Genomic DNA, 19,873 nt, shown 5'->3' with positions numbered 1-19,873 from the left:
GAAAACGGAATAAATTGTTGGCAAAACGCTGGTCAGATGTAACTACATAAAGTCTTGCAATCTCATCGCCGTAGGTGACAAAGTGTTTACGCGATAGCGTAAATGACGAAGGTCTCTCCAAAACACTACAGCACACAGGAACATGATGAACCACGAGATGGTCAAAAGTGGGATGACAACGTGAGTGGACATGTGGAACTGGGTGACATCAGATGAACGACGTTTGTAATCTGCAACCTCGAGAGTCTCATGGTCAACAGATAATTCAACAGTGTGAGAGTCTTTGGACTGTAAAAATGGTATAAGGTCCATAGCAAAGTCAATAGGATGTCCACGAAATACATCAAGCACTTCCAACTCAGAAACAACCGGGTCTGTGTCAAGATAAAACAGGGAAACTCCTCCTACATGGGCAACAGCATACTTGGGTACAGCGATCACACAAACATTGCAAGGAAGAGTGTAACGGTTGATTACATCATGCTTCTGAAAGGTGACCGTAAGTTCCGTACTAGGTGTGCTAACTAACCATACCGTATCCAGTACAGCTACAGTGGTATCAGAAAAATCGTCATATTTTGACATGGTAACCTTACACTTCTCTTGGACATTCTCTGTGGACAAGCCACAAAGAGCTTCTGTTGTGTCTTTCAGGAAAGGTTTACCAGGGCATAGCCAATTAACATCTTTAGTTTTGTGGCAAAGGTCTAAGTTAGGGACCAAATAATGTTGCGGAGCATCCTGTTGGTAAGCAACATACTTAGGTGTATCAACATTAAGGTACAAATTCTCATGCCACGTACCTACATTTACAACTTGTTTAAGCTGGTATACATTCTCAGGCATAATAAATGGCAAATTAAGGATGAAGGCAATTTCCATACGCTCCATATCCAAATAAAGGGGAAGGGCAGTACCTAAATGAAATGCGATTTGAATTTGAAAAGGTTCAATAGACAAACGGGTAACTTTGGCAAAGGCATCTTTAACAACATCAGATGGTATCAGGTACGTTGGTATCTGTCCCTGCATTAGCTTACTAACACTAGTATCTACTTCCCTAAATAAATCCTGGATAAGATCCTTAACAGGTTGTATAAACACACGGTCTTCATTCATGGTACCTTTAATTGTCAACAAATCAGCTGTGTTAGCACTAATTTTATGTGTATGTAAATTCACAAGAGTGACCGTATCAGCAATAGTTTTACCCTGGGCCACAAGTTGGCTCTGTTGGACTACCAATTTGGTCTCGATGGCTTTCAAGTCTGCTTGGATGGCTTGTATATTGGCCTGTAGCTTTTGGACAGAAACTACGTTGGCAACAGACATGGAAATACCAAAAAGTGAACCGATGGCCGAAAAAATCAAACCACCGGCCAGACCAAGAAAACGCTTAGATCTGGACCTGGAATTATAAGGTTGCATAGGTTGTACCATGACTTTGTCCAGTTGATGCAAAATGTTCTTCACTTGTGCACGGGCATTTTGCATATAATTGAGAAACCAGGAATGGGTAACAGCAGACAGAGATAAGTTACTCATATTGAAATGTTTCAGTAGTACATGCATAGGGTCAAGGGACACAACTACTTTCTGGGGAACAATCTGGGACTGGGTAATCAGGAAGCCAGGGTTATCTTGCAGAACAACTCCAGACATGGGACCAGGTTCGATCATCTTGGACCACGATCCCAGCAGCACGGAGATCAAGAACACGATCATCAGGGTTCTTTTCTGCATCTGCAAGGTACAAAGAAAACAGACTATGCTGTTGGGGTGTTAGTACAGTTCGTGTCATCAACACATACGTCTGGAATCAAATGACTGGGATGACGTGGTCTCAACTGATTGATGTGGACCCATTTAAGGGTGTCTTCACCCTTAGTATTTTTCTTGAGGCAAATTTGGTAAGCCACAGGTGAAGCTTTTTCCACTATTGGGAATGGACCACGCCAACTAGGCAGAAACTTCCTTTCTTTAACCTTGTTTCTGGCAAAATTGAAGTAGAATACCTTGTCGCCAATTTGGTATTCTTTAGAGGTAGTCCCTTGATCATAATAGGCTTTTCTACCTCTAGCGCTACTTTCCAAATTTTTCTGAGCAAAGGCAAAGGCACTTTGCAAATGCTTACGCAAATGGGTGACATATTCATGAGTGGAGGTAGCACTGGACAAGTTCACATCATTAGTCCTGTACAACAAATGCATTGGTAATGTCATTTCCCTACCTGTCATCATCTCAAAAGGAGACACTCCGGTGGAACGGTGGGGTGTGGAACGAATCGCCATAAGGACCAATGGTAAGACAAGGTCCCAATTCTTACCTGAGGATGACACATACTTCTTCAGAATGGTCACGATGGTGCGATTAGCTCTTTCCACCTGTCCCGAAGATTGAGGTCGGTAAGCTATGTGCAACTTACTCTTTACTCCAAGCATCTTCCACATATGTTGAATCACCTCTGCCGTGAACTGAGAACCTTGGTCTGAATCCACTCGCATAGGCAAACCCCACCGGCTGAACACATGATTCAGTAGTAAGGTAGCCGTGGTTTCTGCCGTGCAGTTGGGTGCAGGCAGACACTCCAACCACTTGGTGAACAAGCAGGTGACTGTGAGCAAGTACTTGTTACCACGAGTGGATCGAACTACAGGACCAACCCAATCAATCTGGATATCCGACCAGGGCATGGCGATACCCTTCTTCCTAAGTGGTGCTCGGTGAGATGGTGAAGATGGCTGGAAACGACAACAGGTCAAACACCCTCGCGTGTACAACTGTACATCCTGTCGCATGTGAGGCCAGGAAGCTACTTGCTTTAGGGTCTCATAGGTGATATTCTCCCCTCGATGTCCAGCACATGGTTCGTCATGGGCATGCTGCAACATAATGCCTCGATATTCTTTAGGCACCACCCATTGCTCAATGCCATGCTTACTCGTCCGAATAAGCAGGTCCTTGTGAAGTTTGAACTTCTCTCGGGAGGCGTAGAGTATCCTCATTTCCTCATCTTGCTTGTGTTCTTCCGTCAGGGAACAGTCTTGCAGATTCCATATGTACTCATAAAATCTACCGATCACCGGGTCGGATTTCTGTGCCATGACAAGATCAAAGGATGGGACTTCCCTGCACCACTGGACCACCGGCGTGTCGTTGGACTGCTTCGCCTGTCGTCGGGTGACCGCATGGACAGCCGCAGTCTCCACATCTGGGGGTCGCCATAATTCTCCTGTAAGCGCACCCTCCTTGGCCAGGTGATCGGCCAAGTCGTTTCCCAGCTTGTCGGGACTGTCAACTTTTGCATGACCCTTGACCTTCTTCCAATAGATGGTCATGTCATGGTCCTTTACCAGTTGATCTAAAATCCGGATCAAGTTTCCATGATGTACTGGTTTTCCTTTGGAATTTAACATATTTTTCTGCTTCCAGATGGGCAAATGGGACACAAAATTCTGTCTCACATAGTCCGAATCCGTACATATGACCAACTGTCGGACTCCTTTCTGAATTGCAGACTGTACCGCCACCAGAGCTGCCACAATCTCAGCGTACTGATTAGTTCGCGAGCCCAAGCTGTGTTTCAGGGTCTCTTCAAGATTGGTTGGATCCCATACCACTCCTACTCCTGCAACCAATTCCTTGACTGTATCACGACGGTAAGCACAACCATCTACATAGACCTTAGGCATGGTAGCACAAGTCTGTTCATCATACAGATGGTGTCGATGAGGTTCTTTCTCTAGCGGGGGAACATCTGCTTCGGGAATACCTGCAATGGAATCCTGTTCTGCACAATCATGTAGGTCAGCCATACCTTGGGCTACTGCGTTACGATGTTTCTGAGCATACCTTACCTCCAGAGGCCAGCCTTGAAGAGCCAATGTCCAGGAGACTATTTTGCTGTTTGACACTCGACCGGTCTTAATTCGGTCACTACCCAAGAAACTGATGGGCTGGTGGCAAGTCTCCACAATTAGCTTCTCACCTTGGATGTAACTTCTGAAGTGTTGCAAAGCCCAAACGGTAGACAGGAGTGTTTTCTCACAGTCGGAATACTTCCTCTCCACATCCGTTAGTCCTTTACTGGCATACGCCACTACCCTCTTATCCGTGTCATACTTCTGATATAGGACAGCACTCATAGAGTGTTGGGAATATCCCAAGTCCACGTAGAACTCACGACCTCCCTCGGGGTATGCGAGGCATGGGAAGCAGCTAAGCTTGTCTTTCAGCTCCTGCATAGCAGATTTCTGTTCTGGCCCCCAGACCCAAGGTGTATCTTTCTTCAACAACTTGACCAACGGTCGGGTGATCTCCGCATACTCATCTATGAACTGTCTGGAGTAGTTGCAAATTCCTAGAAAGGAACGAAGTTCAGTGATATTGGTGGGCTGTTTCAACTGTTGTAAAGACTGCACTCGCTTCTTCTGGGGTCGCAGACCCTCAGCAGAAATTTCATACCCTAAGTAATTCAGTGATTTCCTGCACCATTGTCCTTTGGCAAGAGTCAGTTTAGCTCCAGCATCTGCCAAATGCGTGAAGACATGCTCCATCTCCTCCAGGTGTTCCTGAAAGGTAGGACTCTTGATCAGAATGTCATCCACATAGACCACTGTTCCTCGAGCTTCAGCATCTGGTAGGGCTTTGTGTAGGAAAATGTTGAATTCAGCAGGTGAATTGAGAAACCCAAAGGGTGTCCTGTTCCACGTATACTGCTTCTTCCCAAACGTAAAAGCCAGTTTATGCTGATCGTGGGGATGGACTGGTACTGTCCAAAACCCTGATGCCAAATCCAGGCTGGTGAAATACTTAGCCCCCCTGATGGTTGCAAGGTTCTGATCCAGTGGAGCCATAGGCCACCGGGACAAGGGTACTCGCTTATTCAACTGACGGTAATCCAGAGCGATTCTCCAGCTGTTATTCTTTTTCAAGATGGGCCACAGAGGGGAGTTGTACGTGCTGTTGCATTGTCTGATGATACCCCTGGTCTCCAAAGTGTTGAGAATCTCTTGTACAGACTCATAGGAAGCCAATGGAATCTTATACTGACGCACAAAGACAGGCTTGCTACCAGGTTCCGTAGGCACTCTGGTGACATGTAGGTTCGTAAGTCCACAGTCATACGAATCTACAGCAAAAAGGTCCTTGTAATTGTACAACAACTGAGTCAACTTCCTCTTCTCTGTGTGAGTAGTACAAGCATCAGCCTGTTCCACTTGCTCTTTCACCATAGCATCAAACTCTGAGAAAGGTTGGTTGGATGAAATTTCCACCTGTTCTTCAATGTCCTCCTGCAAGGTTGAGGTTTCCACAGAATTCACCCTTCGAGGCTTCTGAGGTACAGACATTTCCCTGGACAGAAACAAGAAGTCATCTTCCACCTGTACCTGAGCACACGTCGCATCATAGGGCCAAACAAACTCGAGAGATATGAGGCCCCTGGGAGAGGTAAACCAACTGTCAGTCGTCTCCCCCCCCTGGCAGGTGTCCCAAGAAGAAGGCAGCCTGCCAAGGATAGGCAAACTTACCTCGACATCATGGAAAGACTGGCCAACCAGAAAGCCAAAAGAATCTCCAGCAGATAGCTCAACTTCAGCAGACTGTGGATTGGTGACCAACAGGTATAAGGTGGTACCGGTGACCTCCAAACATGGCAGAACACCAATTGCCAATCCAAGGTCTCGAAAGTGGGCATGTGGGTTAAAGAACACTACATCATCCAGCAGACGTTGTCCTTGAGCGAGGCGAAGCTTGAGGGAAAAATCCCGTACCCTACCTGGAATGGTTACATCCTTGTCACAGACTACCTCACAGACCTGGGGAATGGTCTGTCCAGACTTCAAACAAACAGCCGTAGGTTCAAGTTCCACTGGGTTGTTCTGCATTCTACTCCACAGGACTAGATTCACCAGGTCCACATAAACTCCCAGTCGTGCAAGGCAATCTGACCCCAAACATAAGGGTTCCCTCAAGCCCCGGACAATAGAGAAGTGGTGAGTGAATGTCTTCTTTCCCACAGTCAAGGGAAGGCCACATATTCCGTCAAGCGGCTTGGAGCCTTGTCCCGGTACCTGTACCGAAGTAGAGGAACATCTGCTGAAGGGAAGTTGTACAGACTTACGAATTTGGCTGTACAACGAGTCACTGATGTAGGAGAGATCACTAGTGAACAGTAAAGTAGCTTGAAGCAATTGGGTGTTAGCCACCTGAACTGGTATGGTGAATTCATCACCTTTCTGGGTGATGACAGTCACCTTGCAAGGATGAGCAAAATCAGGACCAGAGATAGGAGATGAGATTTCAAGTGATGCTGAGTCCTGTGAAACAATCTCTAGATGGTCCGCTTGTTGCACCAGCTCTTCATGCTTCTGACCCCCTTTTGGTGCCTCTGTCAACGGAGGCTCCCGCATGGGCGGATCCGCGGAACACCGGAGATCAGTCCGCAGGGGAGTGTCCTGTAGCTCCACAGAGTTGGCATCACCGACTGTACGCCAGTATCTCCCTCGCACATATTTAAGGGGTCGAGTGACTTTAGACCAGATCGTTTCCTCGTCATAATCCAAAACAGGCCGAAATCTCTTCAAAAGGTCATTTCCAATCAGAAATTCTTCACCCTCACTGGTAGTGATGATGGCAGGGTGCCTGACGGTCATCTGTCCAAGCTGTAAAGATAGCCAAACCTGTCCCACAGTTCCAATACTTTGATTGCCATAGGCCACCAGTGACAAGTCGCACGGTGTGACACGCAGCACATCCTGACCCCCCCCTAGAGATGCCTCGAGTTTCTGAAACAGGCCCTGGGTGACCAAAGTCACCTCTGATGCTGTATCCAGGAGACCTTCACAGGAAAGTACTTGTTGAATTAACAACTCCACGGTATATCTGTAACCTTTAGATATAAGCTTACCTAGAAAATACCTGACTTCCTGGGATGAGTCTTTTGAAAGAGGCCCTTCCGGGTTCGAGGGCTGCGACGCAGAATGGTTCACGGGGGACTCCTCACTGATGGGCGACAACGCATCCACGTGGACAGTGGGGACGCTTGCGGTAACAGGTTTTGTGGCCACGTCTAGTCATGCTTGTTCTTCCTCCGAAGAGGATGGCTGTTCCACCTCAACAGATTTAACACTCAGCCCCGGAGGGGTCGGCGGTCTAGAAGACTGGTCCTTCTGCTTCTGGAATTTGACCTTTTTATGAGATGAAGGTGTCTTAAGTACACTGCTAGACTCCGCGATTGAACATCTTGCCATCAATTGGTCCAGCTGAGCTTGCATAGCACGGATCTTCTCTGCATTCCACTTCTTCTGATTAAACCGCTTCTTTTTAGGTTGTTGCTGTCCCTCCTGTGCAATAGGAGGCGCTGCATCCCGCGGCAGGGCCTGAGAGCCCGGCGGCGTAGTTGGTCTCGGCGCTTTGTTTTCCAGAGAAAGCGTGGAAGTGACCGCACAAACAGCGGGTGGTATCACCCTGTTGCGACTCTTGGATGCCGGTTTCGGAGTCTCTGCGATTGGCTTGGCGCGGCAGATTTCAAAAATTCCTTCAGCCTGCTTTAGAAGGCTGGAATAGGGTTCTGTGTTTTTTCCTGCCAAGGGAATCTTTATCGGATCAGGCAGACCCTGTATAAAAAGTTCCCTGAAATCACCAAATTCAAGATCTTTAGAATCAGGCGGCACCCCCCCTTGGTAAAATGCATGCTTCAAGCGATGGGCCCACTCCCGCGGACTCTCCTCCGGATTACAACTAATAGTATACGCTGCACGCTTAGCTTCAAGAGAGTTGGCAAAGAGACCGTAGCGCTTCGCTAAGGCTTGCTCCACTGACCGTAAATCGGGGTTATCGGACATGATCAAATCTAGAACTTCATGGCACTCGGTGCTAAAGGTCCATTTGAGGAGGGCTCTGATGTCATCCTCAGAAGAGACGTGCATGGTCTGCAGGAGTTCATGCACTGCCTTAAGATGGGTTTCTATGGATACCGAGGCAGACTCTTTAAAAGGCGCTATTACGGTGCGTAGCATCTTTATAATATATGCTTGCCTCTCCATAGACATTCCTTTCTTGGGTTCCGGCCTGACATGCCGCTGATCACTACCAGGTGTAGAGAACCTCGGGGCAGGTGTATTGCTAAAACTGGGTGGATCTGCCGAAGGCTGAAACCCTGAGCTAGGCACCTGACCAAGTGAGCTGATGATTTCAGCAGGCCGTCCCTGATCCCGTGCCCCCAATGGGTGTGTCACTGTCTCGGGTCTGCTGCTTCGGTCACCAGCCACTATGGGGCTGGATTGTACAGAGGGGCGGGAAAGAGCCGAAGCCATGCCCCCAATGGGTGTGTTTAACTCGGGTCCCTCCCGGCTCACGTAACGGTTCATTTCGGGAGCTGGGCTTGGGTGACCCGCAGCAAAACTGTCGGGGAACTCTAAGGTATACGGTACTTCTTCCTGCGCCATGTGCGTAAGCTCTTGCTGCATTGTGGAAATCTTTACAGTGCACTCATCTAATGCTTTAGACAATGAATCTCTGTCCTTCACTGTATATTGTAATTGCAGTGAGACTGTCTCCTGCTTCTCTTTTAACTCCGCCAACTCTAGCTTGGCCGCGTGCCAATCTTGAAACACAGACACAGATTCTTCTTGAGTGGTCACTAGCTCCCTGCGCAACTCACTCTGAACACCTTCTGAGACCTGTTTTAGCTCCCGATATAATGTCTGCAACTTATCTGTTTCCCTAGTCTGGTTGTGTAAAGCACCAGTCAAACGAGAAAATTTCTCTTGCAACGAATCAAAAGACACGAGGTACTGGGCAATTTCTTGCTTTAATGTGTAATTACGTGCTTCACAATCAGATAGGTCACACTGCAAAGTTTTACACTTATCATACAGTGTCTGGCACTCCGTACACATCTCTTCAGAGGAGTGAGGTGGGGCGGGGCTTACATTGGTCCCTGCTAAAGCAGATTTGGCAGTCTCTAAATCAACTCGTAATGCAGCTAACTCGCTGTCTCGCTCCTGGACAGTTTCCCTAGTCTGGGACAAATCTAACTGCAAATCCGCTATGCGATCTGTTAGAGGTACAGATACCTCTCTTATCTCATTCATCAAAGAGTCTTTAACTGCCAAAAGAGACACGCCCAGTTCACAAAGCATCCATTGTGACAAATGCTGTTTCTCTTTTATAATTGTATTTAAAACCGTAGCATATACTTCTGAGCTATTCGGTGAACTGCTACTAAATAAAGCACGTACAGACTCTACTGTAGGAGGTGCTGGTTTCGTCTTACTATGAGAGAGTGGCAGTAATATTTTCAGCACGCCCTTCTCCTGTTCACTTAGGAGCATTTCAGGCAATGTGCCAACCGTGCCGGTCGCCATGTTAAAGACTAAACACACCCTGTTTTCCTTCCTGACAGAGAGTTAGAGAAACCGTTATTTCTCTTTTGGAGCTCAGAGTAATAAATCTGTCAACCAATTACAGCAATAAAACACAGCTGTATAAACAAAGGTCTGCCGTCAGCTAGGGTGGAACTGCAGTTCGTGCAAAGAGAAACAGAAGGTTAAACCAGCTTTCTGAAAAGACCCAGAAAAAGGCTTAACTTCTGCTATTCCTGCACCAACCGTCCCGGACGAGCCCCCAATTTGTAGGTGGTTATATAGATTTTGTAAGAGGCCAATTCCTACATACGTACTCGCTTATGTCTAGGGGGTGTGGCCTCCGCCCGACATTCGCTACATGGAAAATAACGGACAGACCAATGGAATATATTAGTTTATTTATACAGTGTTATATACAAAAATATAGAAAAATCCTTATCAGCTTATAGCATCAGCAATTCCTGATTGCATGCACAATGATACCAAAAATATAGAGAATAACTATGATTATCCTATTGGCTAATCTGTAATGACAGATAAACACAATACCGAGATCCTAATGATTACCACACAAATCTTATACTAGGCTAACAGCGAGTAGAGATCATAAATCCTGACGTCACGCATCTGATGGGTCCGAGCACAGACCAATTATCTAACCCAGCTTGAAGGAAGTAAGCTATGATCTCACCGTTCCGGTCACCAGATCAGGTTCCTTCCGATACCTCAGCTGAATGTCTCAGCAAGGTCCCACGAGCTTAGGTGATGCACTTGTCTTGCTCAGCAACAGATGATACAGACTCAGTATAGATCCTGTAGACAGCTGTAACCTGGGGAAAAGCTTTGCCAGGTATTATCAGTAAGTCTCTCAGGTAAATCAGGTGCTTGCAGAAATGCAAGTCCTCTCCTCTTCTTTTCTTCTGTTCTTCCCCCTTCCGTTCTTCCCGCCAACTAACTTTCTTCTCCTTCTGTTCCCGCTTCTCCGACCCATCAGTTTTCTGGGAGCCAATCAGAAATAATCCCACCATGTACTCCCAGCATCTGTATGAAGCTTCCATTGTCCGTCTTATCTCGTAAGCTCTCTCTCTCTCAGGGACATGCATTCTCCCCCGATACAGAGTGACCTTGGAGGTGGTGCAGGCTTCAGTAAATCTATTACAAGCTGAAATGCTGACTTCTGCACAGTTGGTAGTCAGACATATAGGTGAAAGGTTGCAGCGTCCATGTTGGCTGTAAAGGTGCTCTCATGTGCACACCGGGTGGGTGAGATCACAGCAAATACTCCTACACCACCCATAACCATGCCCCATTTTGCCTGCGCGCATTAGAAGTTTGGTGCACATCATTATAGAATACACTTAGCGAGTTGTATGCCTAAATTATAATCTGTGCCAATTAGTGCTCATTATTACTTGTTAAGTGCTGTTATCAGCGCTCAAAAGGTGGTTAAATTGCACACATTGTTATAGAATTGACGCAGATCTTTTGGAGTGCTATATAGAATCCGGGGGCAAACACTGATAAAGCACCTGCATCCACTTATAGGTCTAGAATTTTATTTATAAAATATTATATACCACCTCCCTGAAACAAGTCATCCAAAATAACTAAAAGATGAAAGAAAAATATAATCTTAAATCTACATCACATAAACATCTACTATAATAAAAAGCACCTCCAATGTTCTGAAGCTGACTTCGTGGCACTGTGGCAGTGTAGGGTTCGTAAGTCTGTCATTCAGCGTTTCATTGGCTCTCACTGTCATGCCCTCACGTCGTCACAAGAACGAGGAACCAATCAATGGTGTGAAAAAATCGCCCAACACGCCTGCCCAGTCCGTCACTGCAACACGCATGAGGGTGTCGTCGTTCCTCCCTTCCTCCCTCCCTCCCAGTTCCAGGGGCCCCCCCCTTCCTCCCAGTTCCAGGGTTGTTGTCCCTCCCTTCCTCCCTACCTCCCTTCCAGTTCCAGGCCCCTTCCCTCTGATTTTTAAAAGTCATCTTCACTTACCAAGTCAGGGTTACGGCGGCGGCCAGCAGCGGTAAAACGCGTGCAGGCTCGGGCCTTCTCTCTCTTTCTCAGCTGTGGTCCCGCCCTCATTTCCTGTTTCCGCAAGGGCGGGACCACAGCTGAGAAAGAGAGAGAAGGGCCGAGCCTGCCCACGTTTTACCGCTGCTGGCCACCGCCGTAACCCTGACTTGGTAAGTGAAGATGACTTTTAAAAATTGGAGGGAGGGGGCCTGGAACCGGAAGGGAGGGAGGAAGGGAAGGACGACGACCCTGGAACTGGGAGGGAGGGGGGCCCCTGGAACTGGGAGGGAGAAGGGAGGGGGGACCCTGGAACTGGGAGGGAGGGGGGACCCTGAAACTCGTAGGGAGGGGGACGACGACCCTGGAACTCAGAGGGAGGGACGGAGGGGGGACGACCCTGGAACATGGAGGGAGGGGGACACTGGAACTGGGAGGGAGGGGGGCCCCTGGCACACACTCTCAATCTCACACACACACACACTCTCTCTCTCAGAGACACACTCGCACCCTTTCTCACTCTCTCTCTGTCACACACACACACTCGCACATTCACTCTCTGTCTCTCACACAGTCACTCTCACACACACTCTCTCTCAAACATACACACTCCGAGGAAAACCCTGCTAGCGCCCGTTTCATTTGTGTCAGAAATGGGCCTTTTTTACTAGTATATATATATATATATATATATATATATATATATATATATATATACAGTGGTGGAAATAAGTATTTGATCCCTTGCTGATTTTGTAAGTTTGCCCACTGACAAAGACATGAGCAGCCCATAATTGAAGGGTAGGTTATTGGTAACAGTGAGAGATAGCACATCACAAATTAAATCCGGAAAATCACATTGTGGAAAGTATATGAATTTATTTGCATTCTGCAGAGGGAAATAAGTATTTGATCCCCCACCAACCAGTAAGAGATCTGGCCCCTACAGACCAGGTAGATGCTCCAAATCAACTCGTTACCTGCATGACAGACAGCTGTCGGCAATGGTCACCTGTATGAAAGACACCTGTCCACAGACTCAGTGAATCAGTCAGACTCTAACCTCTACAAAATGGCCAAGAGCAAGGAGCTGTCTAAGGATGTCAGGGACAAGATCATACACCTGCACAAGGCTGGAATGGGCTACAAAACCATCAGTAAGACGCTGGGCGAGAAGGAGACAACTGTTGGTGCCATAGTAAGAAAATGGAAGAAGTACAAAATGACTGTCAATCGACAAAGATCTGGGGCTCCACGCAAAATCTCACCTCGTGGGGTATCCTTGATCATGAGGAAGGTTAGAAATCAGCCTACAACTACAAGGGGGGAACTTGTCAATGATCTCAAGGCAGCTGGGACCACTGTCACCACGAAAACCATTGGTAACACATTACGACATAACGGATTGCAATCCTGCAGTGCCCGCAAGGTCCCCCTGCTCCGGAAGGCACATGTGACGGCCCGTCTGAAGTTTGCCAGTGAACACCTGGATGATGCCGAGAGTGATTGGGAGAAGGTGCTGTGGTCAGATGAGACAAAAATTGAGCTCTTTGGCATGAACTCAACTCGCCGTGTTTGGAGGAAGAGAAATGCTGCCTATGACCCAAAGAACACCGTCCCCACTGTCAAGCATGGAGGTGGAAATGTTATGTTTTGGGGGTGTTTCTCTGCTAAGGGCACAGGACTACTTCACCGCATCAATGGGAGAATGGATGGGGCCATGTACCGTACAATTCTGAGTGACAACCTCCTTCCCTCCGCCAGGGCCTTAAAATGGGTCGTGGCTGGGTCTTCCAGCACGACAATGACCCAAAACATACAGCCAAGGCAACAAAGGAGTGGCTCAGGAAGAAGCACATTAGGGTCATGGAGTGGCCTAGCCAGTCACCAGACCTTAATCCCATTGAAAACTTATGGAGGGAGCTGAAGCTGCGAGTTGCCAAGCGACAGCCCAGAACTCTTAATGATTTAGAGATGATCTGCAAAGAGGAGTGGACCAAAATTCCTCCTGACATGTGTGCAAACCTCATCATCAACTACAGAAGACGTCTGACCGCTGTGCTTGCCAACAAGGGTTTTGCCACCAAGTATTAGGTCTTGTTTGCCAGAGGGATTAAATACTTATTTCCCTCTGCAGAATGCAAATAAATTCATATACTTTCCACAATGTGATTTTCCGGATTTAATTTGTGATGTGCTATCTCTCACTGTTACCAATAACCTACCCTTCAATTATGGGCTGCTCATGTCTTTGTCAGTGGGCAAACTTACAAAATCAGCAAGGGATCAAATACTTATTTCCACCACTGTATATATATATATATATATAACAATACATGTAAAAAATGAGAACCAGCACAGGGATGCTGCCATTAATGACCCCTTTTACTAAGCTGCGGTAAAAGGGGGCCTGCTCTGGCATCAGCGTGTATTTTTGGCTCACACTGTGGCCACCTTCTACCGCAACGGGTAAAAGGCTGAAGAAATGGCCGTGCAGTGAGTGAACCATGCCTCGTGGCCATTTCAGCGGGGAGCACTTACTGCTACTCATTGAGGTGGCGGTAAGGGCTCCCGCGCTAATCTGGAGGTATCTGGGCAGCACATGGTACTGCCAGATTACTGCTAGGTAAACACTGGCACTACAAAAGTAAAAAATATTTTTGTAGTGCCAGAAATGGCACACAGGGGGTGGGAACTACAGCCAAGCTGCTGCGATAGCCCGGCGGTAGTTCCGGATTAGTGAGTGGTAAGCCCACGTTGGATTTACCACCGCTTAGTAAAAGACCCCCTAAACTATTATAATGATCTCACATAAACAGAGTGTAATTATCCTGGTATATAAATTCCCTGATTGGAAAAATGTTTATACCCTATAAACATGCTCCCCAATATTCAGCTGGTGGCAGACAGGATTTTTTTGTCCACCGCCAGCACTAAAACCAGAAATTCAGTGCCAGGCCCTGTCCAGGCTTCGGCACTGAATATGTATTTTTTTAAAGCTGGCTAGCGCATGAGCTATTAAGCTAAAATTCATACTTAACCGGCCATGAGTTAGCAGATAAAGATAGGACAGCTATTTATGCGGTCCTATCTATGCATTAAACCTGGCCATTAGCTCTGAATATCAGGACCTAACTGCCCCTGGAATGTTCCCAGAAAACCCATGAGATAGCCGGCTTGAAGTTCTGAGTTAACCAGTTGTTTTCAGCGAAGATGATTGGTTACGTGCTGCTGAAAATGACCTGATAGCCGTGAACAAGCAAGTTAACCGGTCAGCGGCCATTCCTGGCCGGTTAACTCACTTTCATTATTGGCCAAATGGGATACAGATTCCATAAAGACTTATGGTGCACAGAAAGAGAGAGTAGATAGATTTTATTCTTGACAGTCTACATGTGAAAAACTGTTTGTTTTTGACCTACTACAACTACGTATCATTTCTAAAGTGCTACTAGATATACGCAGCGCTGTACACTTGAACATGAAGAGACAGTCCCTGCTTGACAGAGTTTACAATCTAATTAGGACAGACAAACAGGACAAACAAGAGATAAGGGAATATTAAAGTGAGGATGATAAAATAAGGGTTCTGAACAAGTGAATAAGGGTTAGGAGTTAAAAGCAGCATCAAAAAGGTGGGCTTTTAGCTTAGATTTGAAGACGGCCAGAGATGGAGCTTGACGTACCGGCTCAGGAAGTCTATTCCAGGCATATGGTGCAGCAAGATAAAAGGAATGGAGTCTGGAGTTAGCAGTGGAGGAGAAGAGTGCAGATAACAGAGATTTACCCAGTGAATGGAGTTCCCGGGAAGGAATGTAGGGAGAGATGAGAGTGGAGAGGTACTGAGGAGCTGCAGAGTGAATGCACTTATAGGTCAATAAGAGGAGTTTGAACTGTATACGGAAACGGATAGGAAGCCAGTAAAGTGACTTGAGGAGAGGGCTAATATGAGCATATCGACACTGGCGGAATATTAGTCATGCAAGCTTACCCTAACGAACCTACTTAATCCTATCAGCCCACTTATAGTACTCCATTCTGACAATGACACTGCCTCTGACACCGATTATACCTTTAACCTTGTCTCCTAATACCCCTATACTCATCCTCCAATCGTTTCTTCTCCATCTTCCTATTCCATCCCCCTCCCAGTCTCCTCTCCTTTTACTAATCTATTGTTTACCTTCCCATATCCAACCCATATATTCTTCAAACCTTATTATTATTATTATTATGTTATTGTAGTTTGTAATTACAGGACTCTATAATGCTTTTTTCTTTACTATGTAAGCCGCATTGAACCTGCTGTATGTGGGAAAGCGTGGGGTACAAGTGTAATAAATAAATAAATGGCTAAGTGGGAGACCTGTGAGAAGCAAGTTGCAATAGTCTTCCTGTATGTAACATAGTAAACGATAGTCCTGTATTGGTCCATTCTGCCTGCTCAACGAAACAGCCAGAGTTGTATCTGGCATTCTATGCAGGTTACGCCACATCATGATTAAACACTGTCATCACAAATAGGACAGCTGGCAATTTGCCACCATGCCAATCCCATTTAGGTACTTCTATATGTATTGTACAATCTTGGAACTCAATACCACAATATCTTGCCAATAGTCCAAAAAAGTGGTTTTATTGTTATGGCCTGCAGCATAGTCACATATATTATCAATACATGATTAATCCAACAATCAAACAACACTGCTACCTAATTTCAACTTTGAAATGTCTTCCCCCCTCCCCCCCATTAAGATACACAGCACACACAATGACGACATTTGATATGAATGTGATAGAAAATATCAACTAAATGAAAACGAGACCGTCCTCTCTGCCCTTCTGATAGCAGATTTGCTGGAGTCTTGTTATGTCCCGTGCTTGCTTGAATCTCTGAGCAAGGGAGCTGACTGTACCAGAGAGCAGGGTGTGGTTCTGGGACTTGGTACAGTTTGCCTGCTTCCTTTTCTCTTGGTAGTGAAATTTTTGATTTAGTTTCAGAGGGTGTTTTTTGGCTGACATATTTGAAAATGAATATAGACTGTATCAGTGTTGGCATGTATATTACAGAGAGCTATTAGTGTTAGCCCTCTGCTCCTCTGAAAACCTGATGACCGTTTTGAAACATGGATTGTGACTTTATAAACCTAAATTTCTATCCTGATGGATCCTGAACTGTACTTTCTAGATACTGAGCTCCCTCTGTAACCTCAACTTTTTTTTTCCAGATTCTGTCTCCTTTATCCAAGGGTTTGTTCCACAAAGCCATTTCTGAGAGTGGGGTGGCAAGAATGCCTCATTCCATCATCTCTGACCCCCAAAAGATAGCTGACTACACAAATGTAAGATTTTTAAAGTTTCATTCACAGCAGTATTTTTCTCTATGGTCGCTTCTTCTCCGTCTCCCCAGCTTTAGATTTTGATTTCTCACCTGCACAGGATAATTGCTCAGGTAATTCAGTTCCTGTATCTCTGCTGAACAATGACCGAAGAGAAGCCTTCACAGACAGTGAAACTTTTCATACTGCTTGAGTGCCAGCAGGGGTCACTGTTCTCCAAGGCCCGCAAAGGCATCACCTCAACTTGCACTTCAACAGCCTTGATGCCAGGAAAACTAAGCACAAACTCATACAGATATCTTTTTTCCTCATTATATTTTAACAATGCAATCATTTCTTTGAAGACGTGAATTAACGTGAATAAAGGTGAGCCTGTTGATGTAGTGTATCTAGATTTTTGGAAAGTTCCTCAGATAGGAGGCAATGTTCTGTTGTGGATTAGGAATTCGTTATTGAACAGAAAACAGAGGGTAGAGTTAAATGGCCATTTTTCTCAATGGAGGAGGGTGAATAGTGGAGTGCCGCAGGGATCAGTATATTCATACATGATCTGGAAATTGTAACGACGATTGAGTTGATTAAATTTGCTGATGACAGAAAACTATTCAAGGTTGTTAAAACACATGCAGAATGTAAAAAATTGCAGGAAGACCTTAGGAAACTGGAAGACTGGGCATCCAAATGGCAGATGAAATTTAATGTAGACAAATGCAAAGTGATGCACATTGGGAAGAATAATCCGAATCATAGTTACCTGTTGCTAGGGTACACCTTGGAGTTCAGCACCCAAGAAAAAGATCTAAGTGTTGTTCTAGACAATACGCTGACATTTTTTGCCCGGTGTGTGGCAGCATCCAAAAAAGCAAACAGGATGCTAGGAATTATTAATAAAGGGATAGTAAATAAGACTGAAAATACTATAATGCCACTGTATCACTCCATGGTGCAACCTCACCTTGAGTATTGCATTCAGTTCTGGTCGCTGTATCTCAAAAAAGATATAGCAGAATTAGAAAAGTTTCAAAGAACAGCGACCAAAATGATAAAAGGGTTGGAACTCCTCTCATATGAGGAAAGGTTAAAGAGATTAGGGCTCTTCAGCTTGGAAAAGAGATGGCTGAGGGGTGATATGATTGAGGTCTACAAAATCCTGAGTGGTATAGAACAAGTAGAAGTGAATCCATTTTTTTTACTCATTTCAAAAATACAAAAACTTTGTTTATATTTTTTAAATAAATAGGAGGACAATTTTTTTTTCACTCAACGAAAAGTTAAGCTGTGGAACTCTTTGCCAAAGGATGTAGTAACTGCAGTTAGCTTATCTGGGTTTAAAATAAGTTTGGACAAGTTCCTGGAGGAAAAGTACATAGTGTGTTACTGAAATAGACATGGTGAAAGTACTGCTTGCCCTGGGATTTGTAGCATGGAATGTTGCTACTATTTGGGTTTCTGTCATGTACTTGTGACCTGTCTTGGCCACTGTTGGAAACAGGACACTGGGCTAGATGCAGTGGCGATCCTAGCCTGCATGACACCCGGGGCGGATCGCCGATGCGCCCCCCCCTGGTGAAATGACACCCCCCCCGGTGCACGCCGCTGGGGGGGGTGCCTCGGCACGCGCCTGTCAGCTGAGTTCGCTAACCGCTGCAGCTCCCTCTGCCCCGGCCGGAACAGGAAGTAACCTGTTCCGGGGCAGAGGGAGCCGCAGCGAAGTTAGCAAACTCAGCTGACAGGCACGCGCCGCGGCACCCCCCAGCGGCGTGCACCCGGGGCGGACCGCCCCCACCTTGGTATGCCACTGGCTAGATGGACTATTGGTCTGACCCAGTTTGGCTATTCCTACGTTCTTAGGTGCAATTCAAAAGAGGTGTGGCCATGGGAGCTGTATGGGCGGCTCAGGGGGCATACCAAGAAGTTAGACGTGATGTTATAGAACACTGTGATTTGCACACCCAACTGCCGAAAATTAGGCACCAGCATTTACACCAGGTTTCAGCAGGCATAAATGCTGAGGCCTTAAGTTACGCACGAAATCTGCTCTAAAAAGCATGTTCAGCATGAAGCACCCTTTATAGAATAGTAGTGTAACGCAGATCTTTCCAGCACCAAACTTTGGGTGGAACACAACACGAACAAATTCACCACCATTAACACACCAAAACTGAACCTCCCAATTTCGGAAACCCTAAAAATTCTTGGAGTTACTATTGACCGACACCTAACACTTGAGAGTCACACAAAAAAAACCACAACCAAAAAGATGTTCTACTCAATGTGGAAATTAAAAAGTGTAAGACCTTACTTCCCAAGGACCGTCTTTCATAACCTGGTTCAGTCAATGGTACTCAGTCATCTAGACTACTGTAACGCAATCTACGCTGGCTGCAAAGAGCAAATACTCAAGAAACTTCAGACAGCCCAGAACACTGTAGCTAGACTCATATTTGGTAAAACAAAATATGAAAGTGCTAAGCCCTTACGAGAAAAGCTACATCGGCTCCCACTCAAAGAACGCATCACGTTCAAAATATGCACTCTAGTTCACAAAATAATCCACGATGACGCCCCAGCTTACATGACAGATCTAATAGACCTACCACCCAGGAATGCTAAAAAATCATCCCGCACATTCCTTAATCTTCACTTCCCCAATTGCAAAGGTCTGAAATACAAACTAATACATGCATCAACCTTTTCCTACTTGAGCACACAATTCTGGAACGCTTTACCACACAACTTAAATACGATCTATGAACTGACTAACTTCCGCAAACTACTGAAGACCCACCTCTTTGACAAAACATACCACAATGATCAACACATGTGAACTCTTCCACATGTAACCAGAACTATCCTACTCTATTATGTGTTATAATATGATCATGTTTTATTATTATCACGCTACCCAAGATTCTTTTGCAATACTAAATGTATACTTTCCTACAAATTTCCACAATTCATGATGTATTGTAAGCCACATTGAGCCTGCAAAAAGGTGGGAAAATGTGGGATACAAATGCAATAAATAATAATAATAATAATTTACTGAATCCAGCCCATTGCTTTTATTTTGTATTTAATTTCTCGAGTGCAGTTAATGAATAAATGAAAAGTTGTTTGTTTGCTTTGTTTTCT

At 45.7% G+C, this 19,873-nt stretch overlaps 1 protein-coding gene across 1 annotated transcript in view; it reads left to right on the top strand.

Moving 5' to 3' along the window:
• Positions 1-19,873, top strand: part of LOC115470861 (fatty acyl-CoA hydrolase precursor, medium chain-like) — a 68,929-nt gene that overhangs the window by 22,461 nt on the left and 26,595 nt on the right. Inside the window, exon 7 of the mRNA XM_030204449.1 lies at positions 16,628-16,741. Within this exon, the coding sequence (XP_030060309.1) occupies positions 16,628-16,741 (114 nt within the window). The remainder of the gene's footprint in view (positions 1-16,627; positions 16,742-19,873) is intronic.

Source organism: Microcaecilia unicolor, chromosome 5 (genome assembly GCF_901765095.1).
Source record: "Microcaecilia unicolor chromosome 5, aMicUni1.1, whole genome shotgun sequence".
NCBI lineage: Eukaryota > Metazoa > Chordata > Amphibia > Gymnophiona > Siphonopidae > Microcaecilia > Microcaecilia unicolor.
This window is presented reverse-complemented; position numbering and strand designations above follow the sequence as displayed.